This window comes from Podarcis vaucheri (assembly GCF_965113315.1).
Source record: "Podarcis vaucheri genome assembly, chromosome: 1".
NCBI classification, from domain to species: domain Eukaryota; kingdom Metazoa; phylum Chordata; class Lepidosauria; order Squamata; family Lacertidae; genus Podarcis; species Podarcis vaucheri.
In genome coordinates, this window is record NC_138759.1 from 112,316,100 (window position 1) to 112,342,505 (window position 26,406).

At 41.3% G+C, this 26,406-nt stretch overlaps 1 protein-coding gene across 4 annotated transcripts in view; it reads right to left on the reverse strand.

Annotated features, from left to right (window-relative positions):
* LOC309540002 (sodium channel protein type 1 subunit alpha) overlaps positions 1-26,406 on the reverse strand; it is a 106,003-nt gene that overhangs the window by 28,696 nt on the left and 50,901 nt on the right. The window contains exons 2-13 of one of the 4 annotated variants that reach the window (XM_082236557.1): positions 23,121-23,436; positions 19,365-19,485; positions 14,283-14,370; positions 12,608-12,736; positions 11,380-11,471; positions 10,055-10,324; positions 5,865-5,928; positions 5,086-5,227; positions 4,703-4,909; positions 3,860-4,159; positions 1,761-2,108; positions 104-236 (exon numbers count right to left, since the gene is read on the reverse strand). In XM_082236557.1, coding sequence (XP_082092683.1) covers positions 104-236; positions 1,761-2,108; positions 3,860-4,159; positions 4,703-4,909; positions 5,086-5,227; positions 5,865-5,928; positions 10,055-10,324; positions 11,380-11,471; positions 12,608-12,736; positions 14,283-14,370; positions 19,365-19,485; positions 23,121-23,384 — 2,158 coding nt within the window. In that variant the 5' untranslated portion in view covers positions 23,385-23,436. Of the gene's footprint in view, positions 1-103; positions 237-1,727; positions 2,109-3,859; positions 4,160-4,702; positions 4,910-5,085; positions 5,228-5,864; positions 5,929-10,054; positions 10,325-11,379; positions 11,472-11,569; positions 11,662-12,607; positions 12,737-14,282; positions 14,371-19,364; positions 19,486-23,120; positions 23,437-26,406 lie in introns of all 4 variants that reach the window. The other 3 variants (XM_082236555.1, XM_082236556.1, XM_082236554.1) reach the window with 3 other exon arrangements.

The window sequence follows — 26,406 nt, forward strand, 5'->3', positions numbered from 1 at the left end:
GTGGTAATCATTACAGAGTAGTTTGGGGCAACACATTTAGTACATTTGAAGGAACCTCCCTCCCTCTCTCTCTCTCTCTCTCTCTCTCTTTCTCTGTATATACCTTCCATGGTGTTTGTGATTATGCTAGCTATACTCATTGCTCTCTCTCTTAGAGTAGGGTCTTCCAAAAAATCCATAGAAACGTGAAAAGAACTTGATCTTCTTTTTTTCATTTCCGTCTCTGTGGTTGTGGCCTGCAAAAGAGAGAGTGAAATATAAGATCATCCTGAAACCAGTGGTTGAGCATGGCAGCTTATATGAAGAATGTCTAAGTCTGAAGGCATACATGCGTCATGCTTTTGAGTTATGCTTAATTATTCATGCCAAATCTTAGTTATTTATTGTAATATTAACCTGGTATTTTTTTGTTTTTTAAAAAATCCCTTAAAAGTATTTGTAAGAAACATGCTGTCCTCATCTCAGTTACTTCATTGTTATACTTCTCAGATGACTCTCAGGGAACATCCCATGGGTTCTCGTTGCGTTTTAAACTGCCTTGCTTATGTTCATTAGCATTGCAAAGTCCCACTTACCCATACGTTTCAACCTATGCATTGATTTCAATGGGATTTGCTTCCAAGTAAAGATGAGCAGGAATTCAGCCTTGGAGAGCATGCTAGACTTTGCCAAATGGGGAAATACCGCCCCCCAACATACTAGGCGCAAGATCTATGTAAAACAACCTTTTACACTTCTCTTTTAAAGAGAACAGTTGGTGGGAGAAGAAATGAATTGGAATTAATCAGTCAACAGCTGTAACCCTAAGATCGTTTACTTGTGAGCGTTTTCCACACATAGGATTACAGCATAAATCCCAGGTTATAAATAAAAATTATAATGAGAGAAAGAAAAAGAAAAAAAGGCATGTCACTTGCTTATCTTCTGCATTTAAAATGGATAGCAAGCTTTTCATTCAAACCAAATCAAAATAAATGTTAAAATTAAAATTAAAAATCCAGCATTGTCATGCTTCTCCAAATCAGCACAGAAAAGTCCTATAATTTTTATTGAGATAGCTAGAAAAATATAGTGTGTGTATATGTGACAGCAGATATGTGCACATATATTTGTAATTTGAAAAGTGTGTGCATCAATGTGGTAATTAAATATCATATTTACTTTGTCAGCCAAAAATGGAGCATCAGGTTGAAAGATGCATGAAAATGCTAAATATAAAAAGTGAAATTTTGGAGTGATTTTACCAATGTTTGGGGAACCAGAACTTCTAGCCACGTTGTTTGTATGTTGTAATGATGTTCACGAGACAGAATGTAATCAAATTTATGTACAACCAAGGCAGTGTCAGAATCCATATGGTACCAAAAGTTATAACTTCCTCTTAGTTGTGGAGTAAGATGATTTTTTTATTGGACCTGGCCAGATACAATTAATTCATAGCCAGATAAATGTAGGATCCAGCAAGGTTTTCTGAATATAAAACACACAAAGCAATATATTTTGCACATTCTCCAGACAATTTTTCTCTCTCTCTCTCCACTGCTTGTTTTGCAAAAATTATGCTTTAAATTGATTTTGTTAGTATATATAAAAAGGTATTACAAGATGCAGGAGCATTCACAGCTTGACCAACCAAGGATCATTCCCAAGGGATTCCATTCTGTAGACACACTGGCTGGTGCATTAAGAAAAGGCCACCATGCCTGAACTATTTAAAACTTCCTTACATTGTCATCAGTAGCTGGTTTATCTATTATCACCTCTGGCAGAAGCTGTCCAACAGGCGATGTAGGAACAGATGGTCCACCAACCAAGGAAACCACCCCATTGCAATCCACAGTGCTGTGCATCTTCCCATTCACTGGAAACACTGCCAGCATCCTGGATGACCTACTGGCCTGACTAATGTTACTGTTGCGCCGTTCACCATGTCTGCGCGGCACAAAAAGGGAATCTCTTCTGCTATCATTATCTTCAAATGTGCTGTGTTCATCATCAGCAAAGTCATTCTCTGATCCTATATCCTTTGCTCTACCTCTGAAGCTGAAAAGGCTCGTTCTGCTGTTGCGCCTTGGGGAAAACAGGGAGCCACGCATGCTCAGCAAAGACTGCAAAGAAACACAGGAGAACACGGCAGTTAGCTATAGAGTATCTACAGAGATCCGAAAAAGGGTAAGCAAAATACAGATCCCCATCTCCCTTTACCCGTTGATTCTCAAACACCATGTCGAGTTCCATATTATTATCATTATTATACATTAAATTGGTAGACCCAGTGCTTTTTTTCTGGGGGGACACAGGGGTATGTACACCCCTAAACATTTTGTGAATCTAACGGGAGAAGAAACTAAAAATTATTTTAAAAATTAGTTTGTTCTCTAGCACAGTGAATCGTCAGTTCCGTTGCTACCCCCAATGGTGGCCTCATTTCCTGTCACAGTGTTTCCTGAGTCTCAGACAGAAGCGAGCATTTAATGTGTAAAGTAGGAGTTGGAATCTAGCATAGTGATTGGTCAATTTCGTTGTTACCACCTCCGATGGCGATGGACACCAAGAGCAAGCAGAGGAATCGGGAAGATGTTAGTGCACACAACCTCACGCCAGTGTGGAAGTTACTGTGAGCTGTCAGCTGTGTTATATGAGGTAATGCATGTTCTTTGTACTTTGAGTATGATACCCAGCTCTACCTCTCTTTCAAATCAGAACCAGTGAAGGCGGTGAAGGTCCTGTGTGAGTGTCTGGAGGCAGTTGGAGGATGGATGGTGGCTAACAGATTGAGGTTGAATCCTGACAAGACAGAAGTACTGTTTTTGGGGGACAGGAGGCGGGCAGGTGTGGAGGACTCCCTGGTCCTGAATGGGATAACTGTGTCCCTGGAGGACCAGGGGCGCAGCCTGGGAGTCATTTTGGACTCACAGCTGTCCATGGAGGCGCAGGTCAATTCTGTGTCCAGGGCAGCTGTTTACCAGCTTCATCTGGTACACAGGCTGAGACCCTATCTGCCCGTGGACTGTCTTGCCAGAGTGGTGCATGCTCTGGTTATCTCTCGCTTTGAATACTGCAATGTACTCTATGTGGGGCTATCTTTGAAGGTGACCCGGAAACTACAACTAATCCAGAATGCGGCAGCTAGACTGGTGACTGGGAGAGGCTGCTGAGACCACCTAACACCGGTCTTGAAAGACCTACATTGGCTCCCAGTACGTTTCCGAGTACAATTCAAAGTGTTGGTGCTGACCTTTAAAGCCCTAAATGGCCTCAGTCCAGTATACCTGAAGGAGCGTCTCCACCCTCATTGTTCTGCCCGGACACTGAGGTCCAGCGCCGAGGGCCTTCTGGTGGTCCCCACACTGAGAGAAGTGAAGTTACAGGGAACTAGGCAGAGGGCCTTCTCGGTAGTGGCACCTACCCTGTGGAATGCCCTCCCACCAGATGTCAGCGAGAAAAACAACTATCAGACTTTTAGAAGACATCTGAAGGCAGCCCTGTTTAGGGAAGCTTTTAATTTTTGACGGACTATTGTTTTTTAATATTTTGTTGGAAGCCGCCCAGAGTGGCCGGGGAAACCCAGCCAGATGGGCAGGGTATAAATAATAATAAATAATAATTTTGTCCATTTACTTTTTACTGTATTGATTTCCCCCGATTTGAACTATAAAATGGTGGTTTTCTTGAGTCAAAATGAGAGTACGCCTAAAAAGTTTTTTATATAAAAAAGTACTGGGTATACCACATTTATATACTGCATTTAATTACAAGCAGTCTGCCATGCAAAAGCGGTCATTCTTAGATTAGCAATACCAGAAGGCAATATACTACAGTTACTACTAAAAGACAGAGAAACGAAATACTCAGATACCTGGTGGGGAGAAGAGTGTTTCCGTTCTAGTGTTAGCCTGTTCCCTTCAATAGAGAACCGGCAACCTTTTCTCCTGATGCTATCTTCAGATTCAGATCTATGAAACTCATCTTCGTCCTTTTCTTCTCCTCCAGATTGTTCCCTTTGTTTTCTTTTCTTCCTTCTGTTTCTCCTCTCTTTGGCGCTCTTCGAACTCAACTTGGACGCTTCAGAAGAACTTTCAGAAAGCCCCCCTACGCCGCCGCCTGCGCTCGGATCCTTCGACTCAGCCGATGCCGTCGCTGCTGCTGTCGCCGCTGCCTGCCATAAAGCATTTTTGGGTTTTATTTCGCTGGCCTCATGAAAAGAACAGCGTTTCTAAACTTAAAACACTCAAAACTCCATAAGAGAAGTCCAAGCGTAGATTTAGTTTTATAAAATCAAAATGGTTCTTTTCCTTATACATATTCGTTTTTGTGCCTTATACTCCTCCTTACATGCACCTGCACCGAATTTTATTTATGCATTTATTTTATTTTAGAAAATGTGTACCTTCACTTTTCACCTGAAGGTGCCAAGGCAGCTGACAATACAACTACCCCCCTAATACTCTAATTAAGGTTAAGGTCAGGCCAGGGAGTATAGTACCCTCTTTCCCTCAAACTACCTGGGTAGGGCTTAAATAGGAAATATATATAATAAAAACCAGACAAAAATATCAGGTAGATTTCTCTTCACAGTATCTTTGGGGGAGCTAGTTGAGACAAAGAAAACACCTTTAAGGCTTGGCAGCTTTCTAAATGATACATTTAGCTAGAGCTGTGTTCAATTATTATGTTCAATTATTTCCCATCAGAAATATACCTGAGCTGCTTCTTGTTGCTTTTTCAGCTGCTCCAGCATTTGCTGGAACTCAGCCTCCTTCTGCTCTGCTTCTTCCATGGTGGCTTGGTTCTGCTCATCATAGGCCATGGCAACAACAGCCAAGATCAAGTTGATCAGGTAGAAAGAGCCCAGGAAAATCACCAGGACAAAAAAGATCATGTACGTTTTGCCGGCAGCTCGCAACGTCTAGAGAAAACAATAGGGTTTCTTTTAATATAAAAAAGTAATATATGAGTTTGCAACCCCCTTCCCCGTGTGACTCTTGCAAGCCAATACAATATTTGTCCTCAGGGTACTTGGACAGGTTTTGTTTTGAAACCAGCATATGTTAAGCTCTTGCCACAAAAATTATCCTCTCTCACCAGCTGATAAAGGTTTTCCCAGAAGTCCTGAGTCATCAGTCGAAAGAGAGACAGGAAGGCCCAGCTAAACGTATCAAAGCTTGTATAGCCATAGTTTGGGTTTCTACCAGCTTTTATACACATGTATCCTTCCGGACATTGACTGAAAAAGGAGAAAAAGATGTTAGGCTGAAAAACAGTCAGTCATCAAAGCTAGTGAAATGCCTACTTTGCAATGGATACACATATGGGCATAGTTGAGTGGGTAGGCCCTACCCTGAACCGGAAGTTCCTAACCCAAATTCCTTGCCTTTTGTTCCTTCTCTCCCCTCTTGCTCCATTGGGACTACCAGCTATCTGCTTTCCTTACATCCATTCAGGATGAGAATTGGATCCTCCAGTAAGGTAAGATTCAAGTCTGGATTTCCCATTTTTTAAAAAATTTGGTCTCTTGCTTCCCATTTCCAATTCGACATATTTAATCAATGACCACAATCAAGTTATTTAAAATGAAGCCTAAATCAGAGCACATCAAATCCAATTCTCTAGTTCAGGAGTAGCCAATGCAGTGCCTTTTGGATGTTCTCGGACTTCCAGCTTCCCCAAGCCCTGATCATCATGGCCAGTGGCCAGGGACATTGGGTGAAGGGGCTCAAAAACATCTAGCAAGTGCCATATTGGCTACCCTCCAGCTATACACTATATCAGGTTATAGTTATCAATTATATGGTACACAACAATGTTAAAACCTGTTTTTTTACTTTGTATTTTTAAAGCTTAATGGTAGGAGGTGGTCTCACCCTGCATCAGAACTGTTGCCACAAAGCAATGCATCATTTTGTCCTTCCAGAAAGTAAAAATGACCTGTTTGGGGGAAAAAAATTTATTTCAAAACATTAGGAGAAAATAACCCAGCAATTTTGAATCATACAGTATAATAATTTTTATTTTTATTTTTTTGCTTTGTGGCTTCATTCTTGGAACCCTTTCACCAACAATTCCAATGTGGAAAAAGGAAAGGGCAGTTGGTGGTGGGTAATCTTACGAGGCTGTCCAAATAGAACGAGGGTATTGAGGGAAGACATAAAAAGAGGACACCAACAACTTTGCTGGATGTTAAAAAGGTCCCAGTTCTATAGAGTAGGCACAATGAAAAACTGGGTCACTGGAGCCATCACAAATAATATTGCCTTTAGGATGCTCCATTGTTTTGTCCCGTAATAAATGGAGGCATCAGCAAGTTCATCTCATGACAGCAAGTGGTTAAATTTACCCTTCAATCTAATTAATGGATCTCTAGCTTGAGTGAAAGCATAAGGAATTTAGCCAACTTTTCAGCTCATTGTTACATAAGAATTTAATATGGAGTGCCTTAGAGCATAAAATGAAACTCACTAACTGATTCTTAGATCCTCCAAGAACTCCCTGAGAACTATCTGGGGACCTGACCCATCCCATAGGCTACAAATACCGTATTTTTCTGTGTATAAGACTAGGTTCCCCCCGTAAAAAATAATGCCCCAAATTAGGGGGCGTCTTATACACGGAGAGTGCTGAAGGTGGATTTTCTTAAATCTGAGTCCCCCAAAATACACGGGGGCGCCTTATACACAGGGGCGCCCTATAGACGGAAAAATACGGTACATGGCTTACACCCAGTTGTTGAATCACAGAGTTAATCGTGACCTCTGTTTCACCATCATCCCTCAACATACCTGGTCCCAAACTTGAAGCAAACAATAAAGAGCAACACTCAATAGCTCAGTCTGCATGTAATAAGCAAATGTGTAGTTTCCTGGAACAGTTTGGGAGTGGGTTTAGTTATTGACCTGATTTTGGGCAGCCAAGGAAAGTTATGGTAAGAAAAGTAAAAACCTTCTGCCTGTTGTTTGTGCACCAGTTTGTACCGGTGCAAATGCCCACAGAAACTGTCATGGGCACCACATACAACTGAAAACATAGTAGGAAGGGACACTGCGGGCATCAGGGAAGGCCTCTGAGGGCACCCCTGCTCTGTAAGAATCTGTCTGTGGTAATTTCATTCTTTGTGAATGGGGGCATAGCCATGGGTGGCAGAAAATTACTACCTACTTTATTTAGAAATGCGTTATTGTCATGGAAGAGTAATGGTCACAATCACCAAAGTGCCAGATGCAACTGTACTAAGCCGCTTTCTCTTTGAGGCTGGGTGATTCATCCTAATCAAACCTAGAATGCTACATTTATTTATGATACACAGGCTGTGTCATTCTGCCCTCTATCCTCCCCTCCCCTTGTCTTCTCTGTAGCTATGACTATACTGAAAGAGACGCAAATAACCACCCTGATTGTGCTGAGAAGTGCTTTGGCACAAGAGAACCAAGAACAGCTATATCCACTTCCTGAACTCGGTCAACTGTCGGAGGACATCAGCTAAGGCAGGACAGGATTTGTGCATACACATCAGTGGAGACATCTGGTCTTGGTGAAACATGGATGGCGAAACAGATTCGCCACGCTGTCCAGTGGATGACAAGGCATCACCCACCAAGTGCTGATGTATGGAAAATTGGACTGGATCTAGCACCCACAGCCAATTCCCACCCCTATGGTGACGATATTTGCGTTTTAATGCGTGTTTGCGCACAACTTTTTTTGGTTGGAGAACTTCATTGCGAAATTGGGGAAAGTGCAAATTTCAAGAGGATAGCTTTGGCTTGTGTGTTGTTTTGAAAAGCACAGATTCGCTTTAAACCATGAAACCAAACTGAATTTCTTCCCCCATCGATACGGACAGGTCACTTTGACCTGCAGCAGCCTGAGAAGTGCAAAAACACACCCTAAACTATTTTAGTTACACATAAATTTGAAAGTGGGCAAGTCCCCCTCCCCTGAGTGGAAAAGCATATGGACGACGATTTCTATAGCTTTCACTGTTTTTCCACAGTTATTCCACTTCTTGGGGATGGGTGGGAAGGTGAGGGTTGTTGAGAGGGCACTGTTTGCCTCAAAATAGTAATTCTAAGGAACCTGAACAAGATATGGTAAAACATCCCTCTTCCTTGCAAGAAAAGTACAGAAGAGGCTGGTAGGCGGCTTGCCCTCCTACAGCTTGAACAATTGTGTCATTACAAAGTGTGATTAACATGTTCCCAGAAATGATGAGACTATCGATCCCTTTAGGAAATGGAAGCTGGAACCTTTCTCCTCAGTTTCTCCAGGGGATGCCCTTCCGTACGCTGTGAATTTCATGTTGTCATAGGCATACATTTTAAAATAGACACTCTGCAGCTTAAACTGTTGTGATAGTTGCCTCCAAGTTAAATTAAAGAAGGCAAAAAGGGCAAAAAATAGATTTTGGAAGTGCTGCTATTACAACAAACAAACAACACACAAACACACAGTGTGATGTCCTGTTTTTATAAGTGAAGAGGAGAAGTGGCCCATTTCTGGAGCATTCCAACCTTAGTCACTCATGGTGAAATGCACAAAATTTACCAGTACTAAAGAAGTATGTTAACTGTGAAAGAGTAAATAATGATTATAACTTAACAGTGGAAGGGTGGTGTTTCAGATGCGCTCCTTCTTTGTAATTATTTTTGGGACTTAGGTACCTGAAGGATCACCTCCTCCCATGCCATTGTGGCCAGATCTCAAAATCTTCCACTGACATTCTTCTGTCACTGCAAGTCAAGCTGGTGACAAGAAGGGAGAGTGCTTTTTCCATCAGTGGCACCTATCCTGTTCCATTGTGGCTTCTGGCTTAGGCCTCACAGAGGAATCGGTGGGCAACTTATTTCAGTGAGGTCACATCAAGTAATGTCTCTTCCATATTGTCACATAATGTCAAGTCATGGTAAGCAGGGTCGTATCAGGCCGAGTCAGGATGATTCGGCAATCTATGTCCAGATTCTGACAGGCGTTATCAGGACCACAGAAAGCTATCTGCGAGCTCTCTTAGCTGGTTCTCCCCTTATTATGGGTCATGGAGGGATGTTGCCCCACTAATGAAGTCACTAGAAGCCTTATGAAGTCTGGCAAGGTCTGTTTTGTGGTTGGCCTTGAGGGAGTTGGCGGTGCTCTTTAAAGACACCCTCTCTGGTTCTGAAACTCTTGGCTTCTAGAAGGCTGAGGAGATGGAAACCCTAATGGGGAAAACCAAACTAGAGAAAGTATGTCCTGACTAATGAATAGAAGCAAAAGAATAAAGTTAAGAAATTATAAAATAAGCATTATGTATTCTATAATAAAATCATGAAAAAGTTTAAAAACTTTACAAAGAACGAATCCATGGTTAACAGACCAAACAGGAATAATCAATCTTAAAAGCAAACAAAAACACTGAAAGCATAAATGATGTTTATTTAGTACCCTGACTTTATTCGTTCTTCTGCTGCTACTGGGGAATGGATGGCAGAAGGACCACATCTTCAGGCTGGAAGAGCTCAGGAAGAGGTGCTAAATGTTCATTCCTTTCTATATCTCTTCCCTACCCCCTCAACCTTTGCTTGGCTCCTTTGGAAGCCACAGAAGAATCTCAGCTGGGGAACACCCTACCTGAGATCAGTTCTTCACATCACAAGCTGAGATCAAGATGAAGAGAAAGCATGAGCGCTGTTTCAGACAGCACACTAAGCAAAAACAATGGCTTTGCGCAACAGCAGCAGCTGGACTTAAGGAGAAGCGAAGTGGTCATCATCTCCTCTCCGGAAGTCTGCATGCTTGCACTAAGTCATGGTTTCGTTTAGCATTATGTGTGAATTGGGTCATAATTCAGTCCCTGTGGAATATGGCTTAGGCTGCTGTGTCCAAGTGACCTGATGGAAAAAACTGTAAAAAGAGCTAGTTTCTATTTAGAAAAGCATTAAATTGAGGGGATTTCAACAGCTCCCAACCTCCTTATGTCATGAATACTTATGTCATGGTTATTTAATCCCACACACTGCCATATAATATTATTAATGATAATACTATTACTATTTAAAATAACAATATAAAATTACATTCTTACTTTCTTCTTGTATGTATGCATCCCAGTCAAACGGCGTGCTATTAAATGTACCATTTTCTCCTAGATTTTCTTCTAATGTGCTATTAAGGTAAGGATCACTTGAATTTGTAGCATTGGCCGGATTCCAATACAAGCATTTATGCCTCAAGTTGCCCATGAACAGCTGGAGCCCTATTAGAGCAAATACACTCAGACAAAATACAGTCAGAATCATTACATCTGACAGCTTCTTCACAGACTGAATGAGGGCTCCCACAATTGTCTTCAGGCCTGAAAGCAGAAGAGCACTGTTAGGAAGATGACAAACACATATTTTAAAAATACAACATACCCCAGTAACAGTCCCTGTCCCCAATAAAAAACCATGCAGAAGCCCAAATAAATGACTTTGATATTTTATGAACTAACAATGGTTCTATTGCTTGTGAAGATGCGTCTTGTGGAGATGAGGTCACTGGAAGTTTATATTCATTGGACTCGTGAATGAAAATGGACTGCACTTAATTCTTGAAAACAACTTGTTTTAATGCCAAAACAAGTGATTTTTAATCATGCTTTTCATTAGCTTCATACAAAAGAAATCTTACCGTACCAAGATTAAACAATTTTACACAGAAGGAAGTGCTACTGAAACCATTGCAACTTGCTCCTGCATAAACATGTTTAGGATCCAGGATTGAAGTGTTAGAGGTGTGGATTTCTAAAGAAAATTGTCAACACTTTTAACCCAACCCTCAACTGGAATTAGCTTTATAACATGTTGCTAAGTAAAAGAGTATATAACATACTAGGACTTAATGCTAAGAAACTGTGGGTGGTTTGGAAAAAGATAATAAATTTCCCATGCAACAACCATGCTATTTTTTATTTTTTAATCTTACTGTTTTGCATTCAATAGTGATTCAGATATTTCAACAAGTTCAATTGTGATACAGATATTGGTCTTCGTAAAATTAAAAAAATCCAAGAACAAATACAGTTTTACAGTATGCAGGTAAAAAAACACATGGGTAAAAAAAGGTCACAGTTATGATTATGTTTTCTGTCACAGCTTGACCTAAAAGCTTGACATTATATGATGCAAATCACACAGGCTGTGTATACTGCCGTAATCTCATGCAACAACATGTTAAACGCAAAGGCTGGTTTCAAAAGTAAAAAAGCAAATGGCAAAAAGCAAAGGACCACAATGTTCATTGCTACCGAAACATGAGTCCTGCTTTTTCTTGAGTGAGCAAGCAACGAGGCTTATGGTGAAGGAATGTGTGTGGTTTGAATTTCCATGAAGTCTGAGAGTCAGCCTCTGTGTTTAACCTAGCTCTCACCTGGGATGACTGATATTGTTTTCAATGCCCGGAGAACCCTGAATGTTCTCAACGCTGAGACATTGCCCAGGTCCACAAACTCTGTCACATATCTGCAATAGGGGAGTTCACACACAAACACAATGACAGGATAAAAAGGAACAGTTGGGACGCACGAGGGACCTAGCACTTTACACCACTTACTTCTTACCTGGGATTACAGAAATAGTTTTCAAAGCTCTCAATACTCTGAAAGTTCGAAGAGCTGAAACATTGCCTAGGTTTACAAATTCTGTTATATACCTGTAGAATCAAATCACAGTTATTCAGCATCAAGGCAGATGTTTTGCTACTTACTTGGGGTCTTTCATCAAGATCCCTTGGGTAACTTTAGTGGAAAAAATTAAATAGTGACACTGAGATGTTTACCTTTCACTGCAGTTTGCTTTTCATTAAGGTCTTTCAGTGGTGATTAGATTACATTTAAATGAAGGAGGGGGGGATGAGCCACAATAATTTTACTTGGAAAGCTTAACATTTTAATTAAAGTCATTTGTGAAGAGAAAGGGGAAGGTGTTCCGCTTTTGGTAGGAGGGGGAAATTGCAGGACTTGAAATTACCTTCTTTGTCAATAACTTTACTCCTAGTGTTCCATGAATTCCACAATCGACATTACTAATTACTTTGCTAGTATTACACCATATATGGATTCACCAAACAAACAATCAAACAAACATACAATGCCACTATCCTTATTAAAGTTGGGGAATGGGGAAGAACAAGCAGCAGATTTTTCTGGAAGATCAACATTGATAATAGTTTGCCACATGAACTTCTTAAGCTGCAAACCCTGATTCATTGTGTGTTATAAGTACCCACAGGACAAAAGAAGAATCTCTAATCTGCTGTGATTTATTTTCTCCAGTCCAGTTGGCTGTAAGCCTGAACACGGGGGTTATATGTTGGCAGCAAAAATAAACTTGTACAGAGAAGTTTCTTCTATATCTACTTGCCTATTCACATTCATATTCCTTGGTGTGGTATAACAGTATTATACGGTTTAACATGCACCAGTCACTAGAAAATTGCATCCAGTCATTAGTCACTGAAGGATCTATTTTCTCCACCCCGATTGATAAAAGCACATCGTATTACCATAAACATCATAGGTTTTTGTATGCTCTCCATGCAAAAAAACCAAAAAACAAAAACAAAAAGGGGATGGGCAAGAAAGGACCGTAAAACTTACGCAAATGTAATGACAGTGAAATCCAGCCAGTTCCAGGGATCCCGAAGAAAGGTGAAACCATCTATACAAAATCCTCTCGCAAGTATTTTTATAAGTGATTCAAATGTATATATTCCTGTGAATGTATACCTGGGCGAAATAGTCAAAATATTCATTGTTAATTAAAATGTTGTGTTTTTAAATAAACAAACAAATCTTTTTCTAAGACTGTCAAGTCATCATTCGTCTCAGGTATCTGTTTTCAGAGCCATGCTGTCTTTGAACATGGACTTTCCTTTTAGCGACTATAGGACAATGCCTGTCCATAGACCTAGCCCTCTATTGGTAGATCTGTTCCCCTTTTGAACTGTCTAAGCTAGTGGCCATCACCTCCTGTGGCATAAAGAGAATTATACATAGCAGGAAGAAGGGTCCACTGCAACCCCTGACAGCCCATTCTCTTGAGCAGTAAGTTTTCTTTAAGCATTAAACTTACAATTAAGGAAAACGTATGAGTGTGGACCTGGGCCACGCCAAGTGGCCCATGTGCCCGACATCCAAGCATACAGTACAAAGGCAGCTTTGTTCTTAGACTTCCATATTGTGTAGAACCTTAAGAAACAGGGGTTCTAGTATGTATGGGTAGAAGCTCCCTCCCTGCCTTCAGATGTTTGCGCTGCATGTGTGGGTGCCAGGAGGAGGGACTACTTGGCACAGCCCAGTTCCCTACATGCTTGTTCTCCTTATCTGTAAATATAATGCCTGAACAGGCCTTGACTGTGCAAGAAGAGGTGGATCCCCTCCAGCTCTGCACTCCTGTGAGCTCACTGCATCCTAGCCACATTCTACAGGATGCAATCCTTAAATGAGTGGCTGAGAAGTATGAAAACAGTTTCACTACTTTAGCCAATGCCCTGCTGAGCTCAGGTTGGCAGGGCAGAAGTGAGGATGGAGTTGGCTGAAGGCTCTTGCATTTCTTAAGCCATTCCTGCTCTCATTTTTTGATGCATTTATGTTGGAAGGGGAATAATATGTCTAATTTTCCCTCCTGGGGTGGTATTAGGGGCCCAGGAGTCGTATTAGGGACCCAGGAGAGACTCTGAATCCTTTCAGTCCAAGCTGTTCCCTGGCCATACCAACACTAGAGCTCTGATATTGGTTAGGCCAGAGCTTCGTTCTACCCGGACACTGAAGTCCAGCGCCGAGGGCCTTCTGGCGGTTCCCTCACTGCAAGAAGCCAAGTTACAAGGAACCAGGCAGAAGGCCTTCTCGGTAATGGCGCCCACCCTGTGGAACGCCCTCCCACCAGATGTCAAAGAGAACAACAACTACCAAACTTTTAGAAGACATCTGAAGGCAGCCCTGTTCAGGGAAGCTTTAAATGTTTGATGTATTACATATTTGGTTGGAAGCCGCCCAGAGTGGCTGGGGAAGCCCAGCCAGATGGGCGGGGTATAAATAAAATATTATTATTATTATTATTATTATTATTATTATTATTATTATTATTATTATTGCAGGGAGAGGGAATCTCTGTCCTTGAGGAATAGAACTGATCTATCCTACGTCCTCTGGAATTCGCTTCCAGGGACCATCAAATTGCACCTTACATCTATCTTAAAAACATTATTAGCTCCAGTAGAATTCAGTCCACAACAAAGCATGCAAACATGCATATTAATAGTATTCAACTTACTCTACATTCTTTGTCCAATCAGGAGGGTTACTTAGGGTCATAAATACGCAGTTGGTCAAAATAGTGCACATAATGAGCATGCTGAATAATGTAGATTATATCATTAAGGAAAATACAGTGGGAAATCATATAATTATTGATCAACAAAACACAAAATTAATGGGACGTTCTGTTTTTATTAAATCAATACATTTGTTTAAAAAGCAACTATGGGACAATACATTAACTTCTTATTTTTTTGAAATCCATGACTATAGTAAATGTAGATAAGGGCAGGCATTATTTAGATAAGGGGAAACAATAGAATTCATTTCCACCAAAGACCATTACTCACTCGAGTCAATATTCCTTGGACAGAACTATCTCAGAACCCATATAGATATGCCTCAGGCAGCCACAGCAGAAACTGAGGCCTCTGAAAATTTGTTTTTGTTTTAATTAAAAAATATTGCAAGTAGCACAATCACTAAATGGCAGCAGATGTAGTGAAAATTCCAATAGCTAAGGTGAATATGAAAATATATAGAATGACCCCAGTAGAGCTTTCAAATAGTAAGAAAACAAGTGTACTCAATACGGGATGTTAATAGCAAAGTATTTTAAAAGGGTGCAGCTGCTGTGCAAAACTGGTGCTATCCATTGAACTTCAAGTTCCAGCAAAATGAATGTAGATGCTGAAAGTCACAAACTGGATAGGGTGTGCCAAAAATAGAAGAGTATTTGCATACAACATGGGCAGCCAATGGGGTGCCCTCCGGATGTTGCTGAACTCCAGTTCCCATCATCCCTGACCATTGGCCATGCTGGCAGGGAATGATGGGAACTGGAGTGCAATGACTTCAGTAAGGCGCCATGTTGACTTAGGGTCAGATTTCTTCTGGCTCAAGCTAAAAGATAACAACCCATCTTTAATTAATAAAAACCTAAGAACAAAAAAATAGCCTGCTGGATCAGGCCAATGGGCCATCGAATCCATCATCCTGTTCTCACAGTGGCCAACCAGATGCCTGTGGGAAACTAGGAAGCAGAATGTTATGTACTGAAGTTCTCACCCTGGGCCAGCAGGGGGATACTGTAGATAGATATGCAAATAAGGGATCAAAAGTGATGTTCAGTGATTGGATAGTTTTAGAAAGTTGTTACAGTAGCGTTGTAGTGGAGCTCTATATAAGCAGGCTGACTGAACCCTTCAGTTCAGTTCTGTCCTGGCCTATGAATAAACAAGAGCTGTTTGAAGAATCACTGTGTCATCTGATATGTTCACCCACAACTTAACACAGAACATGAGCGCAAGAGCACTCTCCTCTACCGTGGTTTTCAGCAGCTGGTATTCAGAAGCACTGCTGCTTCTAACAATGGAGGCAGAACATAGTCATCATGATTGGTAGCCATCGATAGCCCTCTCCTCTGTCTAATCCTCTGAAAGACACTCAAGTTAGCAGCCACCACGGTCTCCTGGGGGACCAAGTTCCATAGTTTGACTCTGCACTACAATGTCGAAAGTTCATTGTTTATCCACAGGTAAAGGTAAAGGGACCCCTGACCATTAGGTCCAGTCATGGCTGACTCTGGGGTTGCGGCGCTCATCTCGCTTTACTGGCCAAGGGAGCTGGAGTACAGCTTCCGGGTCATGTGGCCAGCATGGCTAAGCCACTTCTGGCAAACCAGAGCAGCGCACGGAAACACCGTTTACCTTCCCGCCAAAGCGATACCTATTTATCTACTTGCACTTTGTGCTTTTGAACTGCTAGGTTGGCAGGAGCAGGGACCGAGCAACGGGGGCTCACCCCGTCGCGGGATTCAAACCACCAACCTTCTGATCGGCAAGTCCTAGGCTCTGTGGTTTAACCCACAGTGCCACCTGCATCTATCCATACACAACATAAAACATGACCACATGATGGCACCACAAACTTTGAATTTCCAAACCAAATATATTTCATTCTACAAACTTAATTTTCCCTACTAAATTGCATTTTTTTCCCCTAGCTGCATTTTTTATCATATTAGCCAACAGCACAGTGAGGTATATGTGAATAAAATATGGATCCTCACCAGCAAGATACACCACAACACAAGTAATATATTGGTCTTACAAAGCATCATTTGATTCTGGATTTTTTTGAGGTAGAGTTTTGTCAACCATGAGAACGGGAAAAGCACAGTCTCAACCAGTTGAGCTTACTTTCTGAGCCAGTCGAAAGCAAACTTTTATACTTCATTCAGCCAAGGAGCTTACAAAAAGGAGGAAGCAAGTGTTTAACTTCTTTTGCTCACTGAAATTGGCGAGGCTAAAAAAAAAAGTGTAACATTGGTTGACTTCTTGAATTAGAATGGTGCAATCTAGCACTGATGCATACAGTGGTACCTCTCGATGCGAATGGGATCCGTTCCAGAGCCCCGTTCGCATCCTGAAGCGAACGCAAGAACGCAAGAACAAGAATTAAATTGGAAAATGTGACATTTAAGATTAGATATAAGGGTTGAAATGTGAATTGGGATATAAATTTGTAATACAAAGCAGTAAATTGGGGAAAATAGGGACACAGCTAGGAAGAAGAGTCAACTTTTTGGGAAAATGTATTAAATTTGATGTAATTTGGTATTGATTGGTTAAAATTTGGAAGACTAATAAAAACTATTTAGCAAATATATAAATACATAAATACTTGCAATTACAAAAAACACAACCACAAAATCCAGGGTGGGATTGTTTGTGCTACTTGGTTGGAGAACTGCATTGCAAAATTCAGAAAACTGGAATTTGAAGGAAGGCTGTGTTTTTGTTCTCATATTACTTCAGAAATTGTGGATTAAGTAGACTCACCTTGAAATGAGAACTGTGTTGAATTTCTCCTCCATCCTTATTGGAGAATGCAAACAACTGGAGAGATTTGTAAAGTGAAAGGAAGGACGCTCACAAACACTTCTTGACCATTTTGGAAGGTGGGAAAGTACAACAAATGTCTTGCATCCACCCAACCCATGAGAATTTCTCCCCCCAAAATTCTCCCCCTTTCCTGATTTTGGAATTCAATTTCTTTTGTCATAAAATTGGCGGAGAATGTTCGAAGCGCAGGAGAAGATTTTGGCACAGCACAGCACTGCATCAGTTGATTTCCTCTATCCAAAGTTGAAAGGCTTACAGTAGTGCAGAACGAATGATACAAATTTCTACAATCTGTAGGAAACTCTACTTTAAATCAATGGTTTATTGTGCAGAGAACGTCTGCTAGTCTTAGCCGACTTACAACACAATCCTATGCATGTTTACTCAGATGTAAGTTCTATTGCGTGCAGCGGGCCTTTCTCCTAGGTAAACATGATTAGGATTGTAGCTTTAAGAAGGTCTTCCATTGGTGGCTGTTATATGTGCATCTGATTTGTCACTGATGAACCATAACAGGTAAACAAAGTACAGTCATACCTCATGTTACGTTTGCTTCAGGTTGAGCATTTTCAGATTGCGTCCCGTGGCGACCCGGAACTACTGGAATGGGTTACTTCCGGGTTTCGCAGCTCACGCATGCGCAGATGCGCAAAATGACGTCACATGCATGTGCAGAAGCAGCAAATCGCGACCCACGCACACACCGACACGGGTTGCATTCTGGTCATGTTGCAAACGGGCCTCCAGAACGGATCCCGTTCGCAACCAGAGGTACCACTGTAATACATTTAGACCATTTCATGACCTAAGAAAAATACTGCTGCTGCTGAACATCCTTCTCTATTTTGACAAAGCATTGGACACAGCATTAACACTAACCACCTGGTCACTCCCCCTCTGATGGGGCTTGCAGTTGGGTGCTTAAATGGTAAGACTAGCATCTTCCAGGATCATGTTCCAAGGACACAACATTTTAAAGGATTTTATCAATGGTGTCATACTACAGCAGCTGAATGGCAGTTCACACCAATTATATAGCACATATAAAGTTCAAAAGGTAACGTGGGTGCCGAAATGGCAAGACTGACCAGAAAGCTCAGGAACCAAGAAGACCAAAACTTTAATAAGGAATGGGAAATTTTTTATAATTTATCTTGGAGACCATTGTAAACAGATGAAAACATTAGCAGGATTGCAACAGCACTTGCAATGTAACAGGTATCATGGAGATAAAGAAGTTATAAAAAAATATGGAGTACTGGAAAAGATGAAGTAGAAAAGATTTAATAACAGAACCCATGGAGGGGAAGGTGAGAAGTCCAGAGATTCAGAGGAATCTCTTAATTGTGGATATGTGTTGTGTTATTTTTATAATTTTATACATGTAAAATCAAATAAAAATTATTTCAGAAACAAAACAAACCCACACACACAAATGGTAACGTGGGGGGCGCTGTGGTCTAAACCACTGAGCCTCTTGGGCTTGCTGATCAGGTCAGTGGTTTAAATCCGTGCGACGGGGTGAGATCCAGTTGCTCTGTCCCAGCTTCTACCAACCTAGCAGTTTGAAAGCATACCTGTGCGAGTAGATAAATAGGTACTGCTCTGGCAGGAAAGTAAACGGTGTTTCCATGTGCTCTGGTTTCCGTCACGGTGGTTTGTTGCACCAGAAGCAGTTTAGTCATACTGGCCACATGACCCAGAAAGCTGTCGGTGGACAAATGTCGGCTCCCTCAGCCTGAAAAGCGAGATGAGTGCCGCACCGCAGTCGCCTTTGACTGGACTTAACCGTTCAAGGCTCCTTTACCTTTACCTTATACCTTTCAATGCACATGCATCTTACCCATGCAGAAGCTCCAATGACAGCTGTCATTGAGGTAAGTGTTAATCAGATTTGTGGGAACACCGTATGTACAGTAGAGTTTTGATACCCAACTAGAGGAATGGAATAACCTGTGTGCTCTATTTGCTTTAAACTAATCTATTCCATCGGTATTTGTGACAGGGTAGGAAGGTGATTTCAGAAAGTCTTTTGAGAATTTTGTTAAGCAAGTTTGAAACATTTTCATTTTAGTCCTAATCATGTAAAATTAGAAACAGGGATGGTCACGAGGAAACCGAAGAACACATTTGTTGATTGCTATCTTATGAAAACAAGTGAACAGTTTCAAAAACAACAACTGGAAAAGGATATGAATGTACCAAAATCTTAATAGATATTTTTCTAATAGGGTTGAAAGGAGTTAAAATGTATAGGGCAGGAGTGGCACTGAATCGGAAAATTGCCTTTCCTCTATTCAATACTATAAAAGTCTGGAAGAAAGAAGAAAAGGTGAGAGCAGCTTAAAGTCATGCACTTCTACAATCATCTTTCATTATTAATTTCCCCCAGTGATTAAAAAAACCAGTCACTGTGAACACATCCTTTCCTGTCAAATGCTGTATTGTTATAACTTACCTGATAAGCAGGACATTATTTACTATGTACGAGTATTCGTTGCCCTTCGCAGATGCATTTTCCTCTTCATATTGTTGTTATATCGTTTGTTTGCTGTTCTACTCAGACGCCTTTCAGTAGAAAAGTTAATAGCTGGCTCACATTTTACAACGCATTTTGAAGCACCTCTTGCCTTGTGCGTGAAGGCCATCTCTGAGAACCTTCTATTGGGGAGGGTCTTAGGATGTTGCTGAACTGCACCTATGTAGCCCTCTCCCTACACTTCCTCAGAGATTAACCTGAGAGGTACCCAAGCCATTTGGTATTCTGGACAAACTTGAAGACAACAAGTATTTTCCCTCCCATGTACATGAGTATACTGATGTTTCAGTCTTTGGTGGGTTGCATAGGTTTCACTCTTTTACTCCTTAGAAGAAGAGCAGAAAGAGCCTCCATTAAGTGTTTGTGCTCTTTTAAATTAACTCTTTCTCCTCTGTACTCAAGTGCTCAAATGAATTGGGAAAGGGCTCTTTTTGCTATAGTATTTATTACTTTTTAAGCAACCATCCCAGTTTATCAAAATCCCAAAGCTTTAATCAACTGAATGCTCCAGTCACTATAAACTTTGCCCTCCAAGAACCATATTATTTGACTGCTTATGGTGGCAGTTTGGCACAGATCAGAACTGCCCATTTTGCATGCTGCTCCTTAACAAAACATAGCTTTAAGAAATCAACCACAACAACTCCAGGGGAATTATTGGATGTAACAGGGAGCAGATATATCAGAAGCCTGAAGTGCCTCTTTTTTTTTTTTTGCACTCTTCATTTGATAACTAAAACTATGTGATGTCTGCTGCCTCCCTGGTGCCAGGGCAGGGATATTCTGAGGATACCATAGCACAATGCTTTGCAATATAACAGACACGACAGTTGGTGATTCACCATGCAAAGCGCCAGGACAAGCAGCCTCTGGGCATACTTAGAGTGCCTTGCTAGAGTTGCCTGCATGGTACAAGGAAAGGAAGCCTCTGAATGTACACAGAGGGTTGTGTTCACTGTTAGTCATACTCAGGGTAGACTCATTCAAATAAAAATGGTTCAGAACAATTAATTTCAATGGCTCTACAATGAGTAGTCAATAGTGGGATACAACCTAAAGTGGCTGGTCCCCAAGGAGAAAGATAGTCACCAAGTCACCTGCATGGTACAAGAGAAGGAAGCCTCTGGGCATGCACTCAGCACAATAAAACTGAGCATTAGTTTGTTATGAGCAGACTTCTGGCACATCAATAAATTTGCAGGATTTTAATTTTTTTTTAAGGCACAATGAATGATGGGCATCAAAAGGGGAGGGAGCAAAGAAACTAATGTGCCCTAGCCCCAACCTCTGTGTGTAAATCTGGCAATGATTTAACAGCTGCTCATGCTGTCTACAGAGCATGCCGGTATGGACGCTTGCAAAGCAATGTCTACAAAAGTGCTTTTAAGAAACCCCAAACTGTAGCACTTCAAAGGCTGATGTGTGCATACACAGCCTGAGGAAGCATCATTTGAGTCAAATGCAATATTGCATATCAACATGAGAAGGCATATGCACCTTCATCGTAATAATAACATGAACATATCTTGCTGGGTTGGGAATATCCCTTTCGAATTTCAAAGAGGAGAAACAGGTATGCAGGATAAACAAGCCCATCACCCCCTCTAAAAAGTTTTGCTTCTTCCCAACCGGTAGAATTTGTTTCCTCTGTCCTTGGACAATTTAACAACAGTAATTAGCAATGGAATAACTAACTCAGGAGAATACCTTGCCACAGCTGTTGTTCCTGTGTACATGCAACCAGCAAAGGTGAGAAAATTCATAACTAACCAAAGGAACAAATGTGTCTTATACTCACTAGGGGCTTTAGATGGCAGTCCTTCCCAGTCCTTCCCAGTCCTATCTTGAGATGCCTAGGACCGAATCTGGGATCTTATGTTAGCACAGTAAGTATTCTACCACTGAACAATTACCCATTGCTGAGTTTATTGTATTGGTTTTCCTAACTTGTACAGTTTGACTATTTCAAAACAAGTGTCATTTCCCCCTAGGATGTCCTTAAAATGTCATGAGAGAATAAGTGCCATGTGCAAGCCAGCATTCCACAGATCAGGTGTGGCCCCCATAACTAGCTGCTTTGTATGTCCATGCACAGAACATCCTTAACATTATTCCATTTTCTCACAAGGAATCTTTTTGATTGCTGTGATTTGACCATACCATCTGACCAAGATGCCTTTGGTTTCAGTGAGCATATTCTTCTTCATTTCAGTTAGACAAGCTACCCAGGGAAGGAGCGTGATGTGTACCTCACAAGAGGTACTACACCTCTCCTAACATCCCACACCCCACCCCACACTCAGCTTTCACCTGTGGCTCCTAGAAGCTGTCAACATGTGACAGAGGCCACACCCCAGAAAACGGCTTCGACAGGCTGGCTCCAGAGGATTGAGCAGACAAGACTAACAATGGGCCCAATGGTCAAGAAGGTGGTTTCTGCATGTGCTGCAGAGGAAAATGAGGGGCTGATGGGGCTTGTCAATCTGAGAAGGTAGCCCATCTAGGAGAAGGAAAACTCTGATCCTAAACTTCCACTGCCTTGCAGGATATCTTTGGGAGAAGAGAAGGCTAAGGAGTAAAACCCACACAAATCTGGAGCAGAGTCCATAAGGCAGTTGGACAGTGCCTTGTACACCTCCTTCTGGCAACTCCTGCAGGAGCCAAGCTGGAGCCTAAAGTACTGCTCTGCTTTCCTTTGGACCACATCCGTGAGACTAAAAGTGAGGTCCTGCCATCTGGGTAGCCCAGGACCTCCATACACACTACCCAGTCTATGATGTATGTTTTTTTAAAAAACTGCTGTTTTTATTTATTTAGATAGATGATAGAGATAGATAGATAGATGATAGATGATAGATGATAGATAGATAGATAGATAGATAGATGATAGATAGAGATAGAGATATTAGATAGATAGCTGTCAACTTTCTCCCTTTTTAAAGCGAAATTCCCTTATTCCGAATAGGATTCCTCACAAGAAAAGGGAAAAGATGACAGCTATGGATAGATAGATGTAGAATAATTGTTGTCAACAAACAATTCAACCATCCAGCTAATCAATGGTCTCAGAAAATATGAGAAGCTAATAACCAGTCATTTGGTCTATGGAACAGTGTGTGTGTGTGATGTGATCACTGTTGTCTCCCGCCAGCTTTTTGCTAGATAATTTTCCAGCAGGGTTGAAATATGAATAGTTTTTGGTGTACAGATTGAGAGCAAATGATTAACATCCTTGCAGTGCAATCAGTTGTCCTTACCCAGAAATGCTGGTTTTCAAACCTGATAGATCACAAGTAACAGAGATCCCAGAAAGACACATGGGGAAATTGTAGGCTGTGTGCCTGACTGCAAGGAAATGGAAAAGGAAAGGGAAAGGGACAGTGTAAAATGCTTGATATGAAACACTCACTTTTTGGTTAAGATAAAATGGGTCCAGGTCTTCCAAGGGAGTAGCCACCATGCCAGGAGGTATGTCTCCATAAATAAATGGCAGTGATTTTCCAGCCTCCAAGTCACTACTGGGCTTTGGGCCATTTTCGTCGTCGTCTTTACGGTCTTGTTTGGACTGCTTAGCCTTCTCTGCAGCAATGCGTTGCTCAATAGCTGCAAGAGACTCTCTAGTGAAGTAGTGGAAGCTGTCAGGTCCTGGTGGTACAAGCACTGGCTGCTCCATCTTTTCATCCTGCTCATTTTAATTACCATTTATTCTCCTGCATAAGGAAGTACTGCATAAGGAAATGGGCAGGGAAGGAAGGAAGGATGGAAGGAAGGAAGGAAGGAAGGAAGGAAAATATGAAGAACAGAAATTATTAAGCAGGGAAGGAACACTTCCTCCACCAACTCTTTCTGAAGCAAACAAACGACAGTACTACATTGTTAAAAAGAACTTTTAAAAGAACGAGCCCTTGGATTTCCAAGACACAATCCATCAACCCGCCTTGCTGCTGTGCTTCCCTTCAGTGAGATTTGCCTGTGGTTCAGAACAGTATCTGTTTTTCCTCTGGCAGGACTTCCAGACCATTAATTATTATTTATTTATTACCCTTTGTTAAATTGATATACTGCCCTATATACCCGCAGGTCTCAGGGCGGTTCACAGGAAAACATCAGAATATAAAAACCACAAAATAAGGAGTCAAAATACAACAAAACCAACCCAATTTCGATGGGTGGCATAACCAATCGAAATCGATCGGATGAAGCTTTTCCCAGCATGCAGATCTAATGACGGGGGAACTGTGAATTTCTGCTTGTTGCGGAGCTGTCAAAAGACACAGGGACCTGACCATAGGGTTCTCATATAATCCCACTGGAATGAATGGAGATTGCCCCGCAGCAATGCACAATAGTTTGGTGTCCTAAAAATAGCTTATTGATATGCCAGCTACTGGAGACAAAGCGCTGAGGCGTTCTAAAAGCTATTTGATCTTTTTTTATATATAAAAAACCACACACAAAAAAAACTCCAAGCAAACTGAAGTGTTATTGGAGGGCACAGCGTTTTACTTCAAACAATATTTTATTAATTACAAAAAATAAGAATGCTACCCTGCTACAGAATCCTAGGGGGAACACATTGGTTAATTAACAAAAGGGTTTAATTCAGTGACTCGATTTCTGCTGGGTTGATCCTGTGAAGATATTTTCAGAATCAGGTCAGAGCAAAAGCCAGCCTTGCATTCTCCTCTGCAAAATGCAGGCAGAAAAAAATATAGCAGATAGTTGGGGTTGGGATTGGGGGTTGGGGATGGAGACACCACGTTTCCACTACAGTATGTGGCTCTTGCAGAGTACTCCTGAGAGCCCACATGCTTGTTATAGTTGGAAACCGCAGCATATGCTCTTAATTCCTTTTAATGGATTTGATATTTTGGAAATATGCTTAAGAGCGGAAAGAGATGAAACAGTGTCACAAATATACCATATGCAGCCAAAAATCAGCATGGCAACAGAGGGAGGTTGGGTGGGGGGGAAACACCAAGTGCTGAGGAAAACTGCTTATGGTGCACCTTTTATGCTGCTGAGAGATTTTTCTTTCCTTCTTTACGGTTTTTGCAGGCTGGGTTTTCAAATGTGAATTTGGACAGAGGAGAGCACATCCTCCCCACCCCCACCTCCTCCGAGAGACTAGAGCGTCTGCAATCTCCACCCATTGGCAGGATGCCTTGAAGAAGGCCTGCTCGTTAGTGCCAGACCTAATACACTCGGGCAAAAGCGGGAGATGAAGAACAGCAGAGGAGTGCAAAAGGAAAAGGGGGAGGTAGAAGGTATGAGCAGAGCAGAGAAGCGATGCTGGATCAGAAGGGTGGAAGCGTGTGCCGATTCATTTTAAAGGAATGGGGAAGGATGAGAGAGAGAGAGAGAGAGAGAGAGAGAGAGAGAGAGAGAGAGAGAGAGAGGGATATCTATGGAGAGGGGAAAGGAGGGAAGAGAGAAAAGAGAAAAGAGGAGATGAAGAAAGGACAGGAAAGAGGGAGTGAGAAGAGGAAAGGTAACAACTACCTTCGATTGCGTAAGAGAAAGAAAAGAAAAAGAAATTGTTGGAACGTTCAATGAAAAAGACATAGAACTTCCAAGCAGAAAGACCAGTGAGATATTAGAATGATTTAGGGGGGAAAGGGGGTGTCGAAAACTGTCTTTTGGTTGTGACCATTTTGTTTGAAATCAAATTGCGAAAAGAAGGAAGGAAGATCTGCAGGGAAACCACTGGAAATCTTTGTTTTATTGCAAGTGTTGGGGGGAAAAGGTTGGGTTTTGTTGTTTTTGTTTTTTGCTTAATGGCAAAAGGAAAATCCCTACACTGCAAAACAAAAAACAACAAAAACAGCTAATGGATCCTTAATGCACATGCAAAGTAAATAAAGCCTGAATTTCAAAGGTCTCCTTTGACCATGTCTGTTAAGTAGATGAATCCCAATATACTTCAGGTTTAACATCTGAATTGACATTAAAGGACTATATAAGGATGGTTCACTTAAAACAGCAATTCCAACTTTTCTAGATGGATTATAAGCCAGATGGAATCAGTAAGCATTATATATTACAAGACTACCTGAATTTTCACATGGAGACGGTAATAGTATAATTGGTTTAGGAGTTCTGCAGTGTCCCAGTTACATTTATCAATCATTTCAGAAACTAATACAAATGCATACTTTTTTTGGGGGGGGGAATATGGACTTGTAATAGAACAGAAACGGCACTACAATTGGCCAAATGATCAGCAGTATTGGTTGAAAAAAATCAAACTACGGTACATGTGAGCATTATTAAAAAGAATTCAGTTTCCTTCTATACTCACAAGCACAAACTGACAATAGGACGGAATTGGTTGCCCTAAAACTCTTAACACGGATTTTAATTTTTTTTTTTAAGTAACAAGGCATGACTCAAAATTTGGAACCTTTGTTAGTGATGATACAAGGTTCCTGGCAGCCATTGGTGCCTGAAAGGATGGGTCAGCACTCTTGGTTGGCTGTGATCATTGTTCCAAGAAGTGGCCTTATAGGAAGCACTTTGCTTCTTCTGTTCATACTACAGCATCAGAGAATGGTGCAAAAGGGAGGTATAGAAGGAAGGGAGAGAGGAGGAAGGATGATGTTGCAGATGTTCAAAGTCCTGGAACAGAGAATCCGGCCTCATTCGCACACAATTGTGCTTGTGTTACAAGTGCCAACACTAAGACTGGGGAGTGG